This window comes from Lactuca virosa, chromosome 3 (assembly GCF_052849685.1).
Source record: "Lactuca virosa cultivar CGN04683 chromosome 3, Lactuca_virosa_CGN04683_v6, whole genome shotgun sequence".
NCBI classification, from domain to species: Eukaryota; Viridiplantae; Streptophyta; class Magnoliopsida; order Asterales; family Asteraceae; genus Lactuca; species Lactuca virosa.
The window spans coordinates 175,918,453-175,930,917 of record NC_136428.1 but is presented as its reverse complement, the minus strand read 5'-3'; the positions used below and the strand labels follow the sequence as shown (position 1 = coordinate 175,930,917).

The following is a 12,465-nucleotide window of genomic DNA, read 5'->3' as shown; positions in this document are numbered from 1 at the left end:
ACTTTACATGACGTCCTCCACCCCTGAACGTTTCCGCCGTTCTTGGTTTTGGGGTGTGATGTATATATATATATATATATATATATATGGTGAGGTTCAATAGAGAACCATAATTAACAAAAAACCAAGGAACCAATCGTGAGTGTCATAAATCATAATGATCAATGGCCAAGAAAATAGATGTACACTTGTACATTGGACGCACACACACCGGATTATACTAAAAAATTCAGCTCTATACCAACAAACCCATCTTTTTTTCGTTTAAATTTTTTTATGCCACATTTTTCATCGAAAAAAACCGAATATACCGTTGTTCACGAATTTTCGTTATCTTTTCATAGAGATACATGTTGATATATAAAAAACAAACTTTTTTTTCGAAAAAAACCCACTTCGTTTTGTTATTTTTTTCAATATTTAAGTTTATTTTTATCCAAAAAAAAACTAATTATACCAAAAATATTAATTTTTTGTACTCTATTAATAAACATCAATACCAATTAAAAGAAAAAAAACTCGATCAGTTCAGATTGACACTGTGAATCTAAACTGTAAATATTTCAATTTGTAACATTCACAATGTGAATTTGACTTATTATTTCAACTTGTTGATCATTCGCGAATTAACTTAGTGAAATTTACAAATGAATCGAAATATATTCCATGTAGTTTTATAATATTTTAACATTTTTATTACTCATAAATTAGTTTTGTAAAATCAACAAATGGATTTATTCACATTGTGAATCTGACTTACTATTATTCACACTGTGAATCTGATCAGGTTTACAATGTAAATCTGAGCAGCTTCACAATGTGAATTTGAAATGAAATTTTGATTTTTTTAAACTTCAATGTGAATCTATGTTTAAAGACTACCACAAAATACGAATTTTGATATATTTATTAATTTTTTTCTACAAAAAAGTTGACCTTAACTTTTCAACAAACAAAAAAAATGAAGTGAGTTTTTAGAAAAAAAAATTCATTTTTTATATATCAATATGGATCTTTTTGGAAAGAGGACAAAAAGTTACGAACAATGGTATATTCGGTTTATTTTTCGATAAAAAACATGGCTTAAAAAAATTAAATTAAAAAAAAGGAAGTGAGTTTTGTAATAATCCGGTGCATGTGCGTCTATTGTGTAAAACCCTTCCTTTTGCTGTTGATCGCTTTAAATTTCGACGTTTTGGATTGATTTCTTGGTTCCTTGATTAATAATGGTTCTCTATTGAAATTTTCACTGTAGATTACAAATGGTTTAGTTTTTTAAACAAATGTGTATACATCAAATCATAACAAAAACTCAACAAAAAAACACATATATTTTTCGATTTTTTTAATTTAATTTTGGAGCTTAATTTATTTTTAAAAAAACTAAAAAAATCCAAAATGCACATTGGTACATGAACATATATATATATATATATATATATATATATATATATATATATATATATATATGATAACTATATTTTTATTATGTTTAAAAAAACATCTTAATAAGATACGATGCTGCTATAATTTGTTATTTGCTGAAAAAAATTCAAAAAGAAGAAAGAATACATTTTTTGTTATTTGAATGAAGTACATATTCACACACTTTTGGTATAAATATTACATTTGTGCACAAACATAAATATATAGATAAAAACAAACAAAAATATGCATACTCACACACACACACACACACATATATATATATATATATATATATATATATATATATATATATATATATATATATATATATATATATATATATATACGCACACACACACCCCCCACACACACACATGATAAAATAAGCTAAAATGTTACATGTGGTTAAAACAGAGAATCATATCTCAAAATATCACTATCCCAATTAGTATCATTATAGGCATGTAGCTCAAGAGAGGATGTAGATGGAAAGACAAGGGTGTGGAACTGAGTACCACAAAAATATCTCAAAATATGAAGAACAACTCCCCAATGAATAGTAGAAGGAGTAGTGACAAACTGGCTAACCACATGAACTGCATGAGCAAAATCCGGTCTAGTGACAGTGAGGTAAACCAAAATCTCTACAATGGTAGATAAAAGATTGGATCTAAAAGGAAACACCATCAGTTGTAGAATACTTTGCATTACTCTCAATAGGCTTATCAACTGTCTGATTATCCGTAAGTCGCACTGGTTCAAACAAATCTGAAATATACTTCGTTTGAGATAAAAGATAACCCTTTGGAGATTGAGAAGCTTCAATCCCTAAGAAATAATACAGAAACCACAAGTATTTCATAGCATAATGGTGAGCCAAATCATGCTTTAAAGACTTTATACCATCATGATCATCACAAGCAATAATCATATCATTGACATATAATGAAAGAATAGTCGGACCTACACTCGTATGCAGAACAAATAGAGCCGAATCAGGATTACTTGGTCGAAAACCAAGTGAAGTAATCACCATAGAAAATTTCTCAAACCATGCACAAGGGGCTTGTTTGAGACCATATAGTGCCTTCCGAAGTCTAGAAATTCACCTGGTTGGTAAGCAATACCTGGGAAAGGAGACATGTATACTTCCTCATGAAGATCACCATTCAAGAGCACATTCTTGACATCCATTTGATACATCTTCCATGTGAAAATGGAAGAAAATGCAATCAAGGTTCGAACAGTCGTCATTTTGCAACATGAGCAAAGATCTCTTCATAATTCATACCATACTTTTGTGCATACCGTTTTGGAACATATCTAGCTTTTTAACGCACAACAGATCCATAAGAGTTTGTTTTGATTTTATATACCCAACGAAAATCAATCGTGTGTTTTTCGGGCGGAAGCGAAACCACATCCCATGTGTAAGTCTGATAAAGAGTTGCAAGTTCCTCAATTATAGCGGTCTACCAAGGGGATCATAGATAGCATCTTTGTAGGATGTTGGCTCAGAGAGAGGATGTACATTAGAAATAAAGGAGGAAAAAACTAGTTTGTAAGAGGAATATATAAAGTCAGGAAGCTTTGTGGACTGCTTGTTATGATAACGCCTCAATGGTCGGGGATCCTATTGAGCTGCAGGCAGAGGATCAAGGATAGGTGTTGGACCAACGACTAGTAGTGGATGAGTAGTAGGTGCTTGATTAGTGGTAAATGGTGTATTAGAAGCTGTTAGTGGAACAGTGGTAGGTGGTGGATCATCAATGTCACCACTAAACGGATAAACATTATGAAGCTCATCTCGAGCATTATTTGACTGAACATGAATGCTATAGAACAAAATGTGCTCCAAAAAGTTGACATTGTGAGAGAAATACAACTTTTGATTCGATGGATCATAACAACGATAAACTTTTTGACCAATACCGTATCATAAAAATACACAAAGGGCTGATTTTAAATACCAATTGTCTCTTTTTAAATGAGGCTTAAAGACAAAACAAGTACACCAAAACACTCGTAATGATGAATAATCTGGAAGTTGCAGAAACAACATTTCATAAGGAGACTTCTCCGAAGTGTGAGTAGTAGGAATATGATTAATAACTTAAGTGGAGGTAAGAAAAACTTCTCCCCAAAACATATTAGGAACTTGAGTAGAGAGAAGCAAGGATCTTACAGTTTCTAGAAGATGTGGATATTTTGTTTTTGTAATACCGTTCTGCTGAGGGGTGTCTGTACATGATGACTGATTCACAGTGCCATCGGATGCCAATAACTATTTAAAATCATTGGAGGTAAATTCCCATCCCAAATTATACCGAAATTTTTTATGACGGCAAAGCGTTGAGTCTTGATAAGGGCTCTAAAGTCACTATATATGGTGAAAAAGTCAGACATGTGCTTCTTAAAATAAACCCACATATAACGAGTGTAATCATCAATGAAACATAATAGTTAGATCCTAATTTAGAAGTAACCGGGATGGACCCCACACATATGAATGCACAATATCAAAGGGAGAAACAAAACAAGTGACACTTTTATTAAACAGTAAAGCAAAAAAATTTCCCTATTTACAACCATAAAAATCAGAAATATCATTAGTTTTCAAAGTACCTAAAAGACCAGTAGAAAACATAAACTATAAAAATGACGCTGACACATGTCCCAAACGAGAATTCCAAAGATAAAAAACAGACAACGACGAACTTAAACGAAAAGGCGACAAATCGACACTATAGGCAACAACATCAACATCAAGTGGCTGCTCCAAAACATAAAGCTCCCGAAGTCTACGAGTTATCCCAGTCACCTTCTGAGACTGAATGTCCTATACACATCATAATAAATCAGAAAAGAAGACCCAATAACTAGAATTACACAACTGATTAACCGAAGAAAGCTTTAAAGTAAGTGTAAGAATATAATAGACATTTGTTAATATATATATATATATATATATATATATATATATATATATATATATATATATAAGCAACACCCTCTACTAACATAGGTGTACCACTAGCAGACATAATAGAGACACGCGATGTAACACCCATATATCTGAGGTACTTTATGTTTTAATTTTTGGCATTTTAGGGTTACCACGACATGGCAGAGGCGCCACCACGATGTCACGAGTCAAGTTTGGAACACGTTTTTCATTTAAGTTGCCAGAACGTAGCAGTATATGGCCACGTCGTGCCAACTGTCTGATGGAAAACCCTATTTTCTTGGTTTTCTGCTTATTTAAAGGAATAAGGAGGAAAGGGTTTGCTCACCCTCAGCCTCCATTAGCCTCATAAAGATCTGAAGAAACCCTAATCTCATTCCTCTATTTCTAAATCCCCTTTTAGTGTTCTTGGAAGTTATTGAAGGAAGAAAGAAGAAGAAGTGAGCTAAGATTCAACAAGCAAGTCTCAATTCTTCGCCCTAGTACTCTTCTGGACCTAAGTAAGTGTCCAAGACTCAATTTTTTCCATGTTAGCTTCCTAGATCTTGAGTTTGGTCTCTTAATATTCATGTTCTTGTCAGTTGGACTGGTGACATCTTATAAAATTTGCAACTTTATGATTATATGGAACCTTTGGTATGGTTGGTGGTTTGGATCTTAAGTATAGTTGAGTTTTTGAGCCATGCATGAGATTTTTATCAAAGACCCTTATTGTTGGGTCAAAAAATTGGTTTATACTTGCTTTTCTAAGCATTTATTGGTTTTAGTCTTGGGCGAAAATATTATTTGGTTTATTTGTAGCTTGGACCGAAAACTCATGTGTTTTTCAGTCTAGCCTTTCAGTTATAGGCTTGGGTTTTCGGTCCATTTGTATAAATAGTCATTAGGGAAGTGTTTAGTGGGTGTCTAAGCAAGGAAAGGGCATTCTTAGAGGAGCATTCATTCATTCATTCATATTATGTTCTAGAGAGAGAAAGTTAGAGAGAAGAAGTATGTGTGTGAATCTGATGTTGGATCATCATTCATATCATCAATACACTGAAGATTCATCTAGTTATTCTTCTTCTTCTTCTCCATTCTATTTTGCATCATCCACTTGATTGGGATTCCACGCCATCAAGTGGATCAGATTGATACATCAAGCGCTTTTAGGGACATACAGTTGGTATCAGAGCTTGGATCGTATCAATCATTTTGGCAAGATCTTGGACGTTTTTGGACTTTTTCTTGAAGGATTTGGCATTTTTGGATAGTTTTGGAAGAAATATAGAGGGTTTGTTCTTCGTTTTTTTCATAAAAATGACTTTTTGATTGAGTTTTGGAGCCAAAAAGTGAAAAAATCGTGTTTTTTGGTTGTAACCAGCGAGGGTGTGGCGGCGGTTTTCGGTCAGCAACTAGGGTTTGCGAGGGTTTGCAGCCGAAATCACATTTGCGGTTCACCAGTTTGCAACCGAATACGAGGGTTCGCAGCCGGTTTGCGGTCAGAAGCATTTACAGCCGAAGCGAGTTTGCGGTCCGAAGCGTTTACAGCCGGACGTCGTTTGCGGTGCGAGGTCGCACATGTGTTCCGCCTCGGAAGGTTTTCGGTGCGAGGTCTAGCACGTGTTTGGTTAGAAGCAAATATTCTCGGTCTAGATAAGGAGGCTTCACATTTTCGGTTCCTCGTTTGCAGTCCTCGTTCAGCGAGTATTTAAAAAACCGGGGTCAAGCAAGGATCGAACTCGGGTCTCCTACACACACAACCCACAATCTTACCAAACGATCTAGCATGCCACATGTTTGACGTCTTCCTGGTTTAGTTCAAGTAGCCTGACATTTTCGGTTCTAATTTCGGATTTTGTCAATTTTGGCCCAAAAATCAATTTTTCAAATTTTGAAGTTTGATTTTTGGCCTTAAGCTTTGACTTTTAATTTTTAACAATCAATTTTGACTTTTGACCTTAAAATTTGACTTTGACTTCGAAGTTTGACCTTTCACTTTAAACTTTGACTTTCTCGTTTAATTTTTCAAGATTTCATGTCTGGCTTTTTGGTTTGACTTTTAAGTTTGACTTTTCAAGTTTGACTTTTTAAATTTGACTTTTTATGGTTGACTTTCAAGGTTTCAAGTCAAAGGGCATTTCTGGGAAACAATGAGTTCCTTAAACACCCCAGTCAATGAAGTTTCATGCTCTCAATATTGTGAAGCTACTATTAAGTTTCTCCGTGATCAAATCGATATATTAAAAAGAGAAAATGAGGACCTCAAGTACGAAGGATATACCTTTAGGAAAGGTGAAAAACCCTTAAAAAGCACAACTACAGGCCAAAACCAAGGACTTTAGGAAACTTCAGGAAGAGTACAGTAACAAATGTGAGAATTATACCTATGTTAAGGAACAACTTGCTAACGTGACTGCCGAACTTGATGCATTGAAAGTTAGATATAAAGATGAAGATTTTACCTTTAAGAAATTTGATGTGTCAAGTGAGGTAGTTGCACCCATGATTCAAAAACAATTAACATTTAAAGATAATCAGAATAAGGGTCTAGGGTATCATAGTGTGCCACCTCCTTTCAATGACAACTATAACCCACCCCTTGAGACCAATGAGGAAGAAATACCCATTTAGTATGGCCGACCCCCTGTACCAGCTTCAATTAAGACTGAACAATATGGGCCAACTGAGAGTGTTGAGGTGAAGGATTCTAATGATTCTACTTCATGTGCAGGTATAGTAGTGGAAGATAAGGACAAGGAGAACAGAACTAATTCTAGTTCTGCAAATTCTGGTGACTGTCAAACAAATCTCTCCTTGAACTCTGAATCAATTGCTTATAATTCTGTTGCATCTAATCAACCTGCTGTTGGTAAATACATGCCACCAAAACAAGTGAAACAGACGACTTTCTGTATGTGTGCATGCAGGAACAATAAGAAACGAGGCAAGGGTATGTCACCAGGGGCAGGAAGAAACAACTCCTACGTGAAGAAACAAACATGTTTTCACTGTGGAACACCTGGACACATTGCCAGAAATTGTCCAAATCGTGTATATGTTCCCTACTACACTCAAGGATGGCAGAACGCGCCAAGAGGGAGATTTTCCAAAACAAACCCTTCGAGGCCACGTTCAAACAATGGTGACTAGAATGCGCAGAAGGGCAAGAATACAACTCCCAAGGCCAAGAATCAAAATCCCAAGGACAAGAAGGGAATGCTGGCCAAGAAGTCCAATTCAAGAGATGATCCAGTGAAACCAAGACCAGTTAGGTCAAAGTCATTTTGAAAATCGGCTTCAAGTTCCAAAGCAAGCTGTGACAACCCGAAATTTCCATTCGTACAAACCCTACTCTCAAGCACTTTAAATAAAAGTCAAATATTTTTCTGCTAAATTTTAGCTGGTTTAAAGTCCGTTTGAGTGTTTTAAAGCTTATTGCTTCAGGAGATAACTGGAGAGAGGATACCCTAGGGTTTATTGTGCATCAATAAAGTCTCAACACTCCAAGAGTTTGGAGTTTACGGCCCAAACATGGTGTTTATGCCCGTAAACCCCAAGGAGTATAAATATGACACTTAGTCATTTTTATCACTTTTTCACCATTTCAAGCCTAGAAAACCCATTTCTCTCTCAAGTATCATCCGACTTTTCTTCAAGGTCTTCAAGAAAGTAAGTGTTTTTCCTCCTTGATTAGTTGTTCTCTACCTTAATCTAGTGAGCTTACATGATTTCATCCATGAAATCATTCCATTTGTGTAGATCTTCAAGTGTTCTTCAAAACACCAAGAACACCAAGAACACACACTAGTGTTGTTGGACTTTAAACACTCTTACAAGCTTCCTATAAGTAAGTACACTCCTCTTAACTAGTTACTTACCTAGTATACTTGTTAAACCATTGAAGAACATCAAAAACCCTCAAGAACACATGTGTTTACGGTAAGGGATCTCCTTGAACCGTAAACACCATCAAGTGGTGTTTGAGTGCCACCAACACCTTCTAGGGCTTGGATATTGGACTAGAACCTTGCATGCATGAGCTAGAATCCCCAAAACAGGAAATGGTAGGAGTGACCATGAGTTTACGGCCGTAAACTCATGGGTTTACGACCGTAAGCTCCAAGGGAGTGGTCCATGGACCGTAAACTCCAAAGAAGGGTCATTTCGGGCCCTAGTCCCTTCCTAAGCCTTTGATACAAACTTAGAACACTTCCTTGAGGGGTATAAGACCTTAAATCACACAATGGTACAAATTACCATGAGTTTACGGCCGTAAACTCATGGGGAAATGACCAAAAACCGTAAACTCATGTTTTGTTGCCAAATGGGAAGTAAACTCCAATGTGATGCCATATTCTCTTTAGATACAACCCTTTAGTACTCCTAGCACTTGAAACAAAGTGTTTCCATGTATTAGGGTGTCTTTACTTGCTAAATTAGTTGTTAAATGACTAATTAGATACATTTATGTATCGCTACATGTTAAATAGGATCCGTGTGTGTGTTCAAGTCTTCACTGGACACTTAGCATCCTATCCGGCACTTCCATCCAAACCACTCACTACAGGTGAGTTCATACCCCTTAAATAACCTTTAAATGTTTTTAAATGCTTTGTGGGGGGGATACAAGTTGAATCATGATAGTTACTATATCAATCACATGTGATTATTAACTATCAAACTATGGATTTACTACACTTTTCGCTGTTTTATCAAGAAAACTACTTCAAAATGATTTCTCGAACGCTTTTACACGTTAAACTCTTTATCAAACTGGTTTTCTAAACTACATCTTTCCTTACAAATTCTGTTATGACTATGTTTCAAGCAAAGGTTTTCACGTACTTCAAACTATGTTCCAAATAAGGGATTTCTTATACTTTAAACTGTTTATATCAAACAAAACTTCTTTTAAACTTTTATATTGTCAATTGCATGCCTCTATATGTATAGTTATATAAGTAATGTTTAAAGGACTAACGATTGCTAACCCGCCTTATTTCCTGTTCCTTGTTTGGTTGTGGACTTAGAGTATCCTGTTATTTCTCCGAAGGTCGTCTAAATATTAGTTATATATTATGTATACATATATAGACATATAAGTTCTATCAGTCAGTTCAGTACCTTTGGGTAGCAAAGGCATACTTCCATTTATTTGTATACATATGTTACTAGTAACTATAATGGGTATAGTTAGGAGATACTATTTACCATTCCTAGTGCAAGGAATCACACCAGAGTCAGTTCATTCATGAGTCTATACAAATATATTACATACTATAGGAAGAGACACTATTACATACTATATATAGAGACACTATTGTATACTATATGAAGATGCACTAGTACATACACTACTCCCCACAGGACTAACCATCCTACACCCGGAGTCTGCTTTACATTCATTTATACTTTTCGAGGCGTATTGTTCCTTCGATACCACCAGGAGTCTACACTTCATTCATTTAGACTTTTTGAGGCGTATTGTTCATTCGATACCACCTGGAGTCTACACTTCATTCATTTAGACTTTTCGAGGCGTATTGTTCATTCGATACCACCTGGAGTCTACACTTCATTCATTTAGACTTTTCGAGGCGTATTGTTCATTCGATACCACCTGGAGTCTATGTTTTATTCACTTTATAGCCGGCAGTATCACTGCTGAGGTAAATTATTATTTTCCCTATTACAGTTACTTTGTGATTTTATCACATACACGTTTATGTATAATTAGATTTAGATAATAATAGTTATACTAAGGGAAAAACCTTCATTTTTGCAGAGGTGCAAACCTTCAAAACAGTCGAGTCTTTATAGAAGACTACTTTTATACTAATAGGAAATATGGGATTTTCTAGGGTTTTTCATATTTATACAAAGTTTTCATAAAACAATTACATGTCTTTTTCCTTACAGTTTGACAAATCTATGACACGAAAATACTTATGATCTTACCAGCTTTAAAGCTGATACTCCCTTTCAAAATAACTTGTATTCTCAGGTCACCAGTAGACAGGTATGATGAGCAGGTTATGAGAAGACGGAGCATTCAAGACTCGTCTTTTATTTTGATGTATTATATTCATATCTTATTCTATGAAAGAACACACATGTATTAAAATTCTACTATTAATGCAATGGATAATGTTGTTGCTTGTTTACTACTTTACACTGTTGTGATACTTTACATGACGTCCTCCACCCCAGAACGTTTCCGCCGTTCTTGGTTTTGGGGTGTGACAGTTTGGTATCAGAGCATTGTTTATAGTGAATTGAGTATATCAACCCATAAAAGATATACAGACTATAAATACAATGGGATTAAAATACTCTGACCAAGAGTTTATACTTTTAAATAATAAAATATTTAGCTAAGTATACATGCCTGCATTCATACTAAAAATCAGTGTCACAATAACAAAAACAAAAGTATTACGATTGTTGAATATCACAGGTAAGCTCGGGGATGTATGGTCAGTCCTGGGAGTGGCATTGCCTGATCAAGTATGCTGGTCCGAGGAGTGATTAGCATATGCCCAAGAATGGTTGTGATATGGGAACAAGTCTAAAAACTTACCAACACTACCACAATGAAAGCACTAGGAGTATTTTGTGTTACTATAATTACTTAGTTGAGAACTAAAGATCTTCATGAATAGGTCAATAGTTCCTAAGTGGATACACTAAGGTTATATGTAACTAGGATGACATAGACTTAGAATCTGTGAAATTTTGCCTTACCCCCTGTTCCTTGTGAATTTGAAGTTAAGGTCACTTATTCGAAGGCCTATCCTGTTTTGATTACATATAACTGATATGCACTTTACAAATATTGGAGTAACTGATGAAGATCATCATATAATTATCTAGTACGTCTAATAATTATTTCGTTACCCCAATTCTCGCATAGATAACATGGCTGGACCCCAACCCCACGGCGACCCGTACTTCCCAAACGAAGACAATGCTGGATGGTTCGAAGAAGAGCCAAAAGATGATCATCAAATCCCTTTGGATGATCACCATGCTGAAGGCTTTGCAGATGGTTCTGACTCCGTGCCTGAGGTTGAGAACAGACTCCCGATGGCTCCCAATCCAAATCCTAACCCTCGTCCGGCTTTTCAAGGCCCGACGCCTCCTTGAGTAGAATGTTTGGAGACATGGAGCGAAGAGCAAGATCAACCTATGTCGTTTAACGGAGACCGAAGCTTCTATAACCTAAGCGAGGGAAGCTCAGCAGACAGGGTTCTGCCAATCCTGGTCCGCAGGGTTGCCCGAAACGACATTCAGGGCAGGACAGCACTCCGTCAAATCACGGAAGTTAACGCCAATGCAAGAATGAATACCCTCCGCACCATTCGTCTGAAAGATGCTCGCGAGAGATCTAGGGGAGACCATGAGGCCCTACTGCAAGCACTAGCTGAAACTTGAGCCGAAGTCATAGAGCTCCGAGTACGCCAGAGGGTGTACGAAAGACACCTGCTAGATATGGAATGTCAACTGGCTGAACTAAGGGTTCACCAGATGGATGACCGTCACCAGTAAAAGATGCCTTATTTTTCCTTCCTTGTTATAGGGAATCGTTTTCTTATCTATGCCCTATGCATCACTTTTCTATGTAACTACCCCAGTACCGTGAGTACTTTTAGTTAGGCCTTTATGTTGTCAAAACTTTTCTACTCCAAATATGATGTAAGACCTAGTACAAGGTCAATTTTCCCAAACTTATTACATCATAAATATCAACGATATGGATAGTCGGCTAATTTCTGTGTCAATCTTTGTTCGTATACTTTCATCCTACTATCGCTAGAATTCTATTTGAAACTCACTCTAGTCAAGTTATTGAGCTATGGTAATTTAGCTCAGGGATCACTTCCAATTCTTGTCGAAGGTTGGATAGCAATCGTCTTATAACCATTCTATGAACTTACTTCTACTCTTTAATAGTACTGCATCATAGGGATGTAGGTCAAACCCTCGAGAACTTACTCCTACTCTTTACATGAATGGTCGAAATACGTCTAGGTTCAACCATAATCACTCACGAACTCATTTTCTTTTGTATAACAGAATCATGTCGTCAC

At 35.9% G+C, this 12,465-nt stretch overlaps 1 protein-coding gene across 1 annotated transcript; it reads right to left on the bottom strand.

Annotated features, from left to right (window-relative positions):
• Positions 1-2,098: 2,098 nt before the first annotated feature.
• Positions 2,099-2,682, bottom strand: LOC145164274 (uncharacterized). Its single transcript, XM_079082997.1, has 3 exons — positions 2,538-2,682; positions 2,332-2,391; positions 2,099-2,256 (listed from the first exon to the last, which is right to left on the bottom strand). The coding sequence occupies exons 1-3, from the start codon at positions 2,680-2,682 to the stop codon at positions 2,099-2,101; spliced, it is 363 nt and encodes a 120-aa protein (XP_078939123.1).
• Between the last annotated feature and the right edge of the window lie 9,783 nt (positions 2,683-12,465).